This window comes from Nelumbo nucifera, chromosome 2 (assembly GCF_055504915.1).
Source record: "Nelumbo nucifera cultivar China Antique chromosome 2, China Antique-T2T, whole genome shotgun sequence".
NCBI lineage: Eukaryota > Viridiplantae > Streptophyta > Magnoliopsida > Proteales > Nelumbonaceae > Nelumbo > Nelumbo nucifera.
Genome location: NC_142650.1, coordinates 112,578,893 through 112,592,564, shown reverse-complemented (window position 1 = coordinate 112,592,564; position 13,672 = coordinate 112,578,893). Strand labels below are relative to the sequence as shown.

The following is a 13,672-nucleotide window of genomic DNA, read 5'->3' as shown; positions in this document are numbered from 1 at the left end:
AGCATACTTTCCCTGCTCCACTTACATTCTTTTGACTTTTTTCTCTTCGTGGAGGTGAAGAAAAGGGACAGAACTGATCTTATAGCAGCTTCACATCCTTTTTTCCTTTTCTATTCTTTGTCTGTGGTTGTATAACCAAGGCTGATTCTTTTCAGACCTGAACAGTGACTGGATGATGTGAACAGATTCTGTTTTTGTTAAGTTTTTCCACTGTTCTCCTTTTTCCTGAGTTGTGCATTCTGTTGAAAAGATCTGGAGGTCATGGGACTTCCTGGTGAGACTTAAAGCTTGTTGGATGTAAGTTTTCCATCTCCAGTTGCTTGTTTCTCTCAGATTTGTGAGTACAGATCAGTATAATCTGGGTTCCAATTCTCCTAACCTAATCAGCAGGTGTGGTTAGCCTTGTAGCAGTACATTTTTCTGATTTCCTATTTCTGGGCAGGTGTGATAACTGATGACATAGGGAAGGAAGTAGTTGATCAGAATAGGTGAAGGAGGACTGTACTGAAACTTTCTGTTTTTGTCCTGAGTAGTGTTGGTTAGAATGTTATACCATTGTTGTTAGTACTGCAAGCCTGGTAGGAGGCAATCTTTTCTTGTACAGTAGTTTCTTAGTGTGCTATTAGGTTGAGCTCTCAAGATTCCATGCTAGTTTGCAACACATTTGCTAACAGCCGCCACCAGCCTATCAAGATTCCATGCTATGTCTTCAAATACTTTCTATTTCTTTCCTTTCAGATGTTCTAGAATATTGCAAAAGGAATGCAATGTGGAGAGCTTTGATGTATCATATAGTATAGCCCATATTGTATCTTGTACCTTACTGTGTTCAAGTACTTTGGAGCTCTTTTGAAGGCTTTTTCGATCAGCACAAAACATTCTTTTTCTCTGAAAAAGACACCTAACTGGGCTTTCTGAAGTGTACTTGTGGTACCATGGAATTGAGCTAAGTTTACATGGATCTGAGAAAGTCCAATTACTGGTGCATCAAAAGAGCTTCGTGAAGGCACTGCAAACCTAGAGAAAACTCAGAAAAGTATGAGTTTGACTCCCCTTTTCTTATCCTTTGGCCCCACATCAAGGGAATGGGGAATAAAGAACTTAGCTCACTAAATATGGAGTTTGAGATTGCTAGATATTTAATCAAGGTGCCTACCTTACTGAAAGAGATGTCTAAGAAAGTATAAGGATTTATTTGCAACTTTTATTTACTACAAAAAGGAACTGGCTAATGTAGTCCAAACAAATAGCATCTGAAGCTATATCTGAGCATTAAATCAGATCAGTATTCAGCAATTTATTAGTGGTAGCAATTCCATGCAAGTATTAATCAAAAGAAAAAATGAGACAGATCTGTCGGCCAACAAAACGTGTAACTTGTCAAAAGTTCAAATGGCAAAAGCTCTAGTACCAATTCTTCTTTCAATACTCAATAAGTTCAGAAGTTCAAGTTCAGCACTGCAAATTCTACACCACCAGAAGGTGGAGAACTTTTAAAAATGGTAGTCCACCGGCTACAAGGAAAGGCACCTACACTACAAGATAATATTGAAGTGATGATAAAAAAGGTTCAAATACATCAACTTAAAGTTCGCACATCGGACGCAAGAATAGGAAATTGTAGTTGTAGACAGCACTAAAAAGTTCTGCCAAGTAAATTATCGTGAAATTGTTCAATATCCACGAAACAAATTAGCATGAGATACAATTAGATGAGATGAAACAGCGACAAAATTTTCAGTTAGAAGCACAACCATCATAGATGAAACATAAAAACGGAAATGTAGCAAACCTGGGAACGAGGAAAAATCTCTGCTATTAGCTTCTTGTACCTCTTCACCGGCTGCCTAGATCTCGCACGCAGAGCAGGACAAAAGAAACAGAGGCTGCCGCATACGGGCAAAACTTTCCTCGACATGACACCCATTGTAAACCACTAAATATTTAGGATTACAAAATTTTGATTTTCCCACAAACTCTTCCTTCTTTCCCTTCTTTTTGACGACCAAAAAGTCGAAATGTTACAACTGAGCCTGAAGGGAAAGAAAATTATTTATGCTATCGGAAGCTTTCAGACTCGGGTACCAGCCTACAATTTACATTTAAGATCAATAAACAATCGGTATCAGACGCTGCTTCTCCGAATGGATCGGCATTCATGAAAATGCTAGCCAAACAATGGCAACACTGAATAGATTCGAAAATATTCCGAGAGAAATTTAATTTGACAATTCAGAATTAGAAGAGATTTGGATTGATCGGTCTGATTACCTCGGATATTTGCCCGGAAGAGTTGACAGGAGGCCGGAAATCCCTGAAAGCTTATGCAGGAAAGGACCGGATCTCCGACATCCCCCACCGCGAAACTTATTTCCGTCTCTTCTCTTTCTCGCCCTTTTATACCTTCCGCCTTCTACGAATTTGTCCACGTAATAATCACGCCCCCACCATTTTTGGCAAATTTAAATCCGTTCGTCATCGACCGTTTGGTTGTGTATGGTTGCAATACAAATAAATTTGCTTTGATGCAAAACTGTGGCAGTGCAAATGATTTGAGTGTAAATTTTAATCTATTTTTGTTTCAAATTTTAGCTTATTTTGTTTGATTGCATTACAAATGAAGTTAAGACATGAAGCAAAATAAAGTAAAACCCAAAACAAAATTAAACGAGAATTTGTATTTTTTTTTCATTGCACTCGTATGCATTTGTAATAATGCAAATAAAATTGCACTACAACCAAACATGCCAAACGTCTTAGCTATTGTTAAGTCCATTGGCATCTTTTTTTGTGTGTATGTATGCATCAATTCATTATACCAACAAACGAATAGAGTATACAAGCATACCACATAGCATTTGTTCGGGTGATGGTTGAGCTGGCCAAGGATGCCACATGGCAACCTCCACGTCCGTCTTCTCTCTCAAGCCAGTCGACGCCACATGTAACGAAAGAACACAACTAAGGAGTGTCCTGCACGGAAAAGGAAGCGGACTCCGTAGAAGAGGAAATCTCCCGAAGACCTCGGTAGATGACCTCATCCTGACAACCCCAGGAGCCCTATCCATCTAGAACACAAACACCAAACTATAAATAGGTATTCCCCGCTTAAGGTAAGGGGCTTTTTGGAATAACACTCTTTGACTATCTCTCTGCACTATCTCTTCGCCCTGGACCAACATTATTTCAACCTGCTCGGCCTAGCCACCTCTTTCTCTAACCAATTGACTTGAGTGTCAGAGTACCTATCTGGGGATTAACTCCTCAGGCCTTTGACCTTTCTCCCGATTGCAAATCTCAGTGTCTAGCTTCATCATTCCATCTCGGCCTCGTCTAGTAGGCAGGATTATCTAATCGTGTCCTCGATTTGGAACACCTCAGATTGGAAAGGAAAAACAACATAGAAAATGCTTGGTAGAAAGACCAAATTTCCATTCATTAAGAAGTTGATACAACAATTATAAACTCAGCATATCGAGCTACATACAACAAAAAAAGAGAGCACATCAATTGTCCTCTAGGGGATCCTCCGCTTGCTCATGGGCATTGACAATAACGACATCCCCACCATCAGGCTCTTCGGCATCAAATGGATCGAACCCCTAAACGACTTTGGCCACCTCTGGGAACTGGCGCATCACCCTCCGCTAATAGAGAGTGAATCCCTCTTGCCAGGAGTTAGTGGCATAGTCATCCAACTCATTCTGATGGGCCTCCGAAGCCCTATACTCGGAGACGCCCTCCTACTTCACTCAAGCAATCTTTGCCTCGGCCTCTTCGAGCCCCCTCCTCAGTGCATCTCGTGCCTCCTTGAGATCCTGGAAACGGCCCTTCAACTTGAGGGAAAATGTCATCTCTCTCCTCGCCATCGGGCTTCAGCTCGACCAACTCTGCCTTCAGCTTGGCATTATCTATCTCTTGCGACTCATAAAATTGTCGCAACTCATGATGGTGATTGACAAGGCCAACGACCAAACAAACCAACTACATGACATCGTATAGTTAGCACAAAAAAAAAAGAAACAAGGAACAACAAGTAAAGTCGAATTCACCACCATGACTTGATGAAGAGCCGCACTCTCTAAGAAGCTACTAGTGTGACTGTTGGCCTCCTTCCTAATACCGGGGAGCATTACACCTCGGGCAAGATGCTTGGCTACTCCTTTCGACTCAAGGGTGTCCTCCGGCCGAACCAACCACTGTGGCTTGTATATACCGGCTAAACCCTCAGCCAAAGCGTGTTCTGGAGCATCCCCCCACTATGATAAGGACCACCCAAGCTAAGTTGTTGCCTCCTCGGAGTCAACCACCATGACCTCCTCTGTCGACCTTAGCCTCTTCCCCTGCTAAGGTGTGCATTCTACTGAGCGATGTCGAAGCTCTACGGTAAAGACATCTTATCGAAGAAAAAAAAGAAGTTCAGGACACCTGAGATATCAAGCAAGGGACGTCAATTGAACTCCAAGGCACTGACACTTCTCAAAATGACAAAGGAAATGGCTCCCCCCCCTATAAAGGTAGCCAATGACTCAAATCAAACCAGATCAATGGCATTGATTTGATGTCGAATTTCACACCTACGTGACCTCAAGAAGACAAAATGATTGATTTGGCTCACCTCCCCCCTTTTCCAACCCATCTCGGAAACAAAATGAGCATTGAATCAACTAGTTCGCTCAGGAAACCGACCTTACTTTGGGCCAGACAACTTGAAGAAATTAAAGTTCCTCAACCAAGGACCGCAAAACACTTCTACGCCTAGTCATGACTAAACATTACACTCCTCGACTTCAGAACTGGGGGGAGTGGTGTTCGGGTGATGGTTGAGAAGGCCAAGGATGCCACGTGACAACCTTCATGGTCATCCTCTCTCTTAAGCCACGTTGACTCCACGTGTGACTGAAGAACACGATTAAGGAGTGTCCTACACGAACAAGGAAGTGGACTGTAGACTCCGCCAGGAAAGAGGAAACCTCTCAAAGACCTCCGCAGATGACCTCATCCCAATAACCTTGGGAGCCCTATCCATGTAGAACACGGATGCCCAACTATAAATAGATATTCCCTGCTCAAGGTAAGGGACATTTTGGAAGAACACTCTTTGAATATCTCTTTGCACCATCTCCTCGGCCCGAACCAGAATTATTTCAACTTGCTCGGCCCGTCCACCTCTTTCTCTGCCCAATTGACTTGAGCATCGAAGTACCTATCCGGGGATTATATCCTTGGGCCTTTGACTTTTCTCTTGGTTGCAACTTCATCCTTCCACCTCGGCGTCATCCAGTTGGCAAGATTATCTGATTGTGTGTTTGTATCCATCAATTCATTATACCAGCAAACAAATATATTATACAGGCATACCACATAGTATTTATTCTTAAGTAGTAAGTTTGTATAATTTTTTTATATTTTTGTCTATAAAACTTATTCTTATTCATTACATTTATTTTTGTTTAATATGATAAGTATACATTATTAGAGATGTGTCTAAAATGTTTTTTTACATTTTTTTGTGTTTTTATCTTTTTGTATATTTCCATCTTTTATAACTTATTATTATTTAATTATGACATCAACGGTTGACATATTTAACCCAAAAGGTTGAGTTGTTGACTTGCCACCAAACAAGAAAATAATTTTATTTTTATATTGGTTTTAAATTTGTATTTTATTTTTATCATCAATAAAGACAATTTTTACTTTCCGTACTTATTGTGACCGATGGATTTACCCAGAAGGGGGTGAATTGGGTAGAGTTTTTAAACTTGAATATCTTGAATTCAAATCTGAATTCTAAGTAAAGCTCAAAACCCTTTCCCTCAAATTGAACCTAATCCTTTTTGACAATTAAAAAGCAATAGAAGTTTTAGGATAGGTCAATTTGATTCATAGTTAACCACGATGCTTCTCTTTGATTAACCTAACTACTGAACTAAAATACTTGCAGCTACAAAACAAACAAACAATATAATAGCAGGAGTTGTAGAGGTTAGCAGTCAACAACAAGAACAATAATAAGGACAACTAATAAGGAGGTAGCAACTGAAAGATAAATTAAACAATTATAAACCGGAATTTGCTATTAGATTAGTGGTTCTACAATTAACAAAAACATAATAACAATGAATGTAAATAATTGTATAAAAATAAAGGGCGGATGAATGTAAGTAAATTGAAAATACAAATGGTAGCTATACCTGGTGGAAGTATTCCCTCTCTTACCAATCTATTAAGATAATCTTTGGACATCTGCCCTAACCTATGATGCGAAAGCATAAATAAAAATTCCATCTCTTTTCTTTTAAGTGGCAAGTTATCAATAAGATAGGATTCAACATTCACATGTGGCAAAGGTTTTGTGTATGATTGATCAAGATTCAATTTATAATGTCCATATGAATAAGTTGTAGAGCCAACAATGTTCAAACCACAATTAGTAATAAGAGTTCCACTAGAAAAATAAAATGAATACCATAAGCATTCAACTTTGAAAGATAAATTATGTTTCTTCTAATGGAAGGTACATAGTAAATGACAAGAAGATCTAGTGTGAACCCAGATTCTAAAATAAGTCTATAAGTGCCAAGTCCTAAAACTCTGACACGCTCTGCATTTCCCATTTAGATGTAGGCATTCTCCAAATCAACATTCCTTAAATTCAAGAACCCCTGTAAGGTATTTGAAATGTGAACAGTGCACCTAGAATCAATCCACCATGTGTTTAAGGATATATCTGCAATATTTAATTTTGATTACACTAAGGCTAAGGGGTTACCTTACTAGTTCTCCTTCTTCTCTAACTTCCAACAATCAAATTTGTAGTACCCTAGTTTCTTAGAATAATTACAGGTAATTCCTTATGCCTCTTTCTACTCAAGCTTAGTAAAACTTTGCTCTTTACAGGTATACTTATGGTTTCCTTTTTCCGTTCTTCATAAATTGTTTCTTCTTTAAATCTCTAAGTTGATCCCTAACACCTTACTAATAAACTCTCTAATACTTCTTTGTTGCTCAAACTTTGCATTGAAAATTTTGGAGAGAAAACTCATGATTGTGGCCTTTGTGGAGCCTACAAACTAACTTTTCATATTGTCAAGAGTCTCCTTAGTAGTATCAGATATGGGAATGTCAGGCTTCAATCTAAGAAATCCGACTTTGAATGATAAGAAGAGCCCGTTTTATTGGCTTGTTCTCAATTGTTATATCTAGTGTGAGCTTGGCTACTTGCATTTGTTGGAGGTTGTAAAGGTTCAAATTGTGTGAAGCAAATGTCATATCCATAGGCCCCTAAGACTGTGTTAATCTAACTTCTCCATCTCTTGTAGTTGGTTCCATTCAAGAGTTCAATAGAGAATGATTGAAATTGAGCAAAAAGGTTTTGAGTGTTCAAGGTGTTAGATAGTTATGCCCTTAGCTCCAATCAGATTGATGTAACTTTTTGACACTTAGTGTAAATGAATAAAGTACATAATTGATTCATGCCATTGTGGTGTGTTTATATGTAATACCCTTAAACTGGACAGTTAATGAAACCTGAGATTACATGCAGTGTGGGTTTTCTTGAACTGGACCGAAATTCCAGTATTGCCCTGGACCTTGGAGATAGATGGGCAAAACTGGAATGTTACACCTGATCCCTAGACTCGATTATGGTACTACACTGGGTGTCGGATTAGGCTGTCTTTGATATGCCAATCAGTGAGATCCTTAGAGGGGTCAAAATCTGGGTATGTTGGGACAGTCCAAGAATTCATCTGAGTCGGTGATCATAGTGACAGGATCAGCCCCTTTGTGAGACAAAGTGAATGATCAAGATGCACTCTCTCTAATGGAAACCTAAACTGCTGGCAATTGATTTCAACCGTTGAAATTTGTTTTTGTAAAATATATTTATATAAAGATATACATATATATATATATATATATATATATATATATTATGGTTTCAAAATATTTGCAAATGGTTTTAATTCACATGATACATGTGAGTAGAGAATGCAGCACTATACCTTGTAGCCGAGGGAGATGTCCTCTCTTGTTGACTAGTGTTTGATCATTATGGGCTGAGAGGTTAAATGTAAGACCATTAAGGGTAATACTTGATGACCTAATCTTGCATCTGCCCACAGTCCTTGGGTTTTCATAAGGTGGCTGAACCCAATGACCATTTAGTGTAAATGTTGGGCCCATTAAGAGCCCATAATGATGGACTCAGGGGTTCACTGTCTCCTACAGTGAATTCGGCCAGGCTTTGTAACAAAGGCTGGGTTGAACCCATGTGGCTGATGTGTAGATCAACGTTTGGGTCCCACACCATACAAGGAGAGCCAACTAGGGAGCAGGTTAAGAGGTTAAATGAGCACATAAACTTAATGGGCCTAAAGCCCAATTCGAACTGGGCTAATAAGATTAATTAAATAGGGGCGGATCTGGAATTTGGATCAACAGATAAGATAAGGAGTTATCCTTATCCACTTAAAAAGTCCAGATCCAAATAAAGATTTGGATAAAAGGAACTCCTAATTTGATTAGGAAGGTTGATTTTTATCTGTAGATAAGATAAGGGATTATCCTTATCTATTAAAGAGAGTCCAGATCCAAATAAAAGATTTGGATTAGGAAACTCCTAATGGGATTAGGAGATTCTCTCTTTAAGGCTATAAATAGGAGAGTAGGGAGGACCTCCAAAAACACAGTTTGTTGAATATAGAGAGAAGACTACACAATTTGACTGCTTTTGCCTTCTACTCTTTTCTCTCCTGCTCTTGTCGCCCCTACCCAGTTCGATCTCCACTTCTGGGAGTGATCAAGAACTGTTCTTGATATTGCTTTTTGCTAGAATAGGTAATCTGAAGTTGTGCTCATCAGCCCTCCACTACATTCTTATTGAAGAATTTGGTTCTTGCTGAAGAGTCATCCTGCTGATTCTGCTTCACCTCACACTGTGTCATATTCAGTGGGAGCAGTTTTTGGTTTTCTCTTTGGGCGTGAACACCTTCATTGGGAGTTACTATTACTCCATATCAGGTATATCCCTCTCCTCCATTTTGGTTTCAGATATGATCCGGTTTGATTCAAGATTGATCTTTGAAAATGCAATATTCTAAAATAGGGAATGTGATTCCCAGATGAGAGAGAGAAATTTTTGAAAATTTTCCCAACCTTCCTGCAAGGTTCGGCCATCTATATGATGGATCTCTCATCCCTTCACAAGGCTTCATGGCTTCTAGTGTGGGTGCCCCAAAACCCTCATATGTAGTTGTTTCCAAGCACTCATCAATCTCTTAACCCTCTCTGGACATGCCGATCGTTAGTACTAGCCTTAAGCAGGGCAAGCCAGCAATTTTCTTCTCGGAGGATGATCTTCTTTGTTCTTGTGAAGTGTTTAAATGGACTCTCATTGTGAAGTGCATGTATGGGTGTCCTTCATTACTTGCGATCAGAGATTACATCTATCATGCTTACAAATTCTCACAAGAGATCTAGGTTTTGTCTCTAGACTCTAAACATGTCTTGATTCTGTTTGCAACAGAGGAGGATTACCTTAAAGTTTGGTTGAGTGATGCTTTCAAGATCAAAGAGTACTTTTTATTTAGGCTGTTCAAATGGGTTCCAGAGTTCGAGCCAGGGTGGGAGCCGTCTGTGGTTCCAATTTGGATCAACCTTCCCTTCCTCCAGATCAATTTTTACATAGATGGCTTTCTTTGATCCATTACCCAAGTGATTGGATCTGTTCTAACGATATTTGTGTTGAAGTGGACTTTTTGTAGAAACATCCTGATCGTATCTAGATCGGGACTGGTAGAGGCAGCTTCTGGCAAGAGGTAGTGTATGAACATCTTCCACCCTAATGCAAAAACTGCTACAAGATTGGCTATAATTCGCTTACCTACAAACACAGTAAGGTTAATAAAACATCTCAGTTAGCTCCTCCTGTGGATGCAAGAGATGGTGCTGAGCCCAGCACCAAGGAGAAGGAGATATGGGTGGGGAAGTTGAATGGTGCAGCGGTCACTAATGCTAGCCCCACACAAGACCATGACAGCGGCCAACTGAATGATGGATCAATTGAAGTGTTGAACAATGAACATCCAACTATAATGTCGAATCATCCAGTAAGCGAAGTTTTTGAAGTTCAATCCTGCGAAGAGGCCGAACACTATGCTATTGATTTACAACCTTGGAAGGGCTCCAAAGATGACCTGGGTTGTGGAAAGTCTGCTCGTGGTTCCTTTGAACCTCTCTCGGAATGTCGTTCCTCCCTCCCTGCTAACTCAAAAGAATGCCTCAGAGAAGAACGATCCGAGATTGACAGAAGAGTTATCGCTCTTTGTGCTAAAATTGCTTGTGAAAAAGTGACAAGTGACAACTTTAAACATCACCAAATGGAACAAAAGTCCACAGTAGCTTCACACAACAAACCTATAACCACATACCAAATGGGTCACAGTAAGCCTCCTTCCTCCTCTTTTTCCTTATGACTGGGAAACAGTCCAACAGTCCATCTCATTAAAAAAATAATGAGATTTCCATGATAATAGTGTGATGGGTTTTGTGGAACCCAAGGTTTCTTGTCATAAGATTGAGAGGGTGTCCAAAAAACTTGGGTGCATTCACTACCTATACAATAACTCATCTTCTTGTCATTTAGTAGTGATGTGGAAAGAGGGTGTTTCTGTGTCTTTACTTTATGAACTTGATTGCTTTATCTGCTGTTTAGTATGCATGTGTCTATGGGATCCGTTTGTGGTGGTTTCTGTGCAAGCATGCCAGGTGCTCAGTTAGTGAGGGTAGAAGCCTTTGGTCCTAGCTTAATCATTTACTTAGCAATCTAAATATGCACTGCCTTTTATTGGGGGACTTCAATTCTATCGACAACACCTCATAGAAGCTGGGTGGTGAACTGATGATGACCCTCCAAATATTTATTCTATTCATGATTTTTCTGACTTCATCAACTCTGCGAATCTTCATGACGTCGGCTTTATGGGAAGCTCGTATACTTCGTGTAATAACAGAGATGGGAATGTTTGTGTGTGGGCTAGATTAGATCGGGCTTTGATTAATCTAGACTGGGTGTCTTCTATGCCCGTTAATCCAGTTCAACTTCTAAATAGACAATATTTAGATCACTCCAACTATGTTCCGGTTTCAGCAGATGTGGATTAAGCACATGTCAGTTTCCTTTCGGCTATTGAAAACTCTTGGTTGACAGATGCCCCGGGTAACCCACTACAGAGGGTTGTTTTCAAACGTAGAAGGCTCAGAAGAATTTTACGTGGATGGAACAATTTCAAAATATTAAAAATCTGGAGGATGAAGTTCTTAGGCTGCATTTGGAAATGATGCAAATGGAGTATAAATCCAGGTTCAGGGTAAATTTGCACTCTTATTCATTTTTTATTGTGTTTGGTAAATTTGCATTCAAGTGAGCTTTTGAAAAAAAAAAAACATATGTTTTATTGGAATTCGTATTCGCATCCATTACAGCTAAAAGTTTATTTGGTAATAAGGTAAATTTATCAATGTAAAACAAACCCAATTTTGCAATTTAATGAACCCTTTTGCACTCTGCATATTTGCATTCACACATATTTGCATCGTTTTCAAACGCAGCCTTAGGGATGAGAGGTTTCCCACTCTAATAACAACAGCTCTGCATCGTTGGATTTCTTGAAAGTCACAAAAAACAAACTGCCTGAGGTTCTCCTTCAAGAAGAGATTTACTACTGTCAAAGATCAAGAATTAATCCAATGGCTTGCAGAGGGGGATAACAATACCAATTTCTTCCATACTAAAGTTAAGGACAACCGACAAGGACATACTTTCAAGGCATCCATGATGAAAATGGGGTCTAATCACTGATCATGACAACTTAAAACTAGAGGCTATCCATTATTATGAGCAGATTCTCACCTTGGAGGTTATTGAGGATAATGATGCACAACTCAGTTCATCATGCATCTAGCTCATAGGATCAGGATTAACTCCTATCCTCTCTGGATTATCTTCTATCCTTATCTTGATGTAACCAAATTGATCTTACTTATCCTATCTATACACTCTCTTATATGTAAATTACCAAAGCTTGTAGAATTCTTCTCACATGTAATTACTCTCATTATAAATACCTCATGGCTGGTGGTCTATTTCATCACCAAGATTATTATTCTCATCTAATTTTTGTCTCAATTTATTTTCTCAAGTTGGTACTAGAGCCATGGCTCACAACAACATGCATGAGCTCAAACACAAGTGGCTCAAACCCCTTTTTAAGTTCTGTTTTGGGGTCACTAGTATCCAATGTTCCTAACATCTCTCATTCACTCCCTACCAAACTGAATCACAAGAACTATCTTCCATGGAATGTGCATATGATTCCTGTTCTCAAGACGCACAAGCTACTAGGCCTTGTGGAGGGTACCATGCATGCACCACCGAGTCAAGTTGATGGACCAGACAGTTAAAGAATGGTGAATCTAGACGACAATAACTGGGTGCAGCTGGATCAACTGGTGTTCGGATAGACCATCTCGTCACTCACTGAAAGTGTGGTAACTGAGGTGATTGGCCTAACTACTTCAGCCGAGGTATGGCAAGCTCTATCAGCAACCTACTCTACCATATCGAGATTGAGGGTACTTCATCTGAAACGGTAGCTGTAGAGCATAAAAAAGGGTTCTCAATTCATAGCAGAGTATGTCAAGAAATCTAAGGTAATAGCTGACAGTCTGGCTGCAATTTCTGAACTCATAGGCAAGGATGATCTTATACTTTATATTCTTTCTGCATTTAGGGCTGAATATGAATCTATAATTACTGTGATTACTAATAGGCCTGATTTGGATCATCTTATTATTGATGATGTAATGGGATTATTATTGAATCATGAGGCTTGGTTAGAACAACACAACCAACCTACTAGTGATAACCCTCCCTCAGCAAATCTAGCCACACAAGGAAAAAATAAAAATAATTGGAACTCCAAAACCACAACAAATCATGGTAGTTCCACTCCATTTAATGGTAGGGGTCGTGGTGATCGCAATCGTGGAGGTTACTCTAATCAGTACACCAATGGCAGAGGCAAAAATGGTGGACGTGGCAGAGAAAATTCCTCTATAATTATATGTCAGGTTTGCAACAAACCTGGACATGGCGTACTTACTTGCAGGAGACATTATGATCTGGCCTATCAAGGAGGACAATAGAACCCATCAGATCTAGCAGTGTATCACACAAGTCTCGGAAATGAGCTTGACCCCGCATGGTATTCGAACTTGGGCGCCACTCATCATTTCACTCCGCATATAGAGAACTTGCAAACTCAATCAGATTACATGGGTTAGGATCAAGTTACAGTTGGTAATGGATCAGGTTTGAGGATTTTACATTCAGGGTCATCATCATTAAAACATAATCATCATACTTTTGCAAGATTTAGGTAAAGAACTCCCATCTTCAACATGTCAGGATCGGACTTTGGACCTAAATGCTATACCCTTCCCAACTGGAGTGACCCTAGTAGCTCTCCTTCTACCTTGGTTAGTAGTGGGAGTGACAACAGTGACTCTGAGAGCTCCTTTCAAGTGTCCAACTACTGAGTGAGAGGACTGACTCACAGGGAGTTGAGCGTGACCATCGGGGTGTAAACTCTCCTGATGAAAGTAT

At 39.6% G+C, this 13,672-nt stretch overlaps 1 protein-coding gene across 3 annotated transcripts in view; it reads right to left on the bottom strand.

Annotated features, from left to right (window-relative positions):
- The window catches only part of LOC104585894 (protein SEMI-ROLLED LEAF 2-like), a 132,022-nt gene extending 129,604 nt beyond the window's left edge, over window positions 1-2,418 (bottom strand). For all 3 annotated transcript variants that reach the window (XR_016083023.1, XM_010242924.3, XM_088899195.1), the window contains exons 1-2: window positions 2,272-2,418; window positions 1,793-2,089 (exon numbers count right to left, since the gene is read on the bottom strand). Coding sequence is in view for 2 of the 3 variants with exons in the window: in XM_010242924.3 (XP_010241226.1) it covers window positions 1,793-1,927 (135 nt within the window). In the remaining variant the exon portion in view is untranslated. The remainder of the gene's footprint in view (window positions 1-1,792; window positions 2,090-2,271) is intronic.
- Window positions 2,419-13,672: the final 11,254 nt, after the last annotated feature.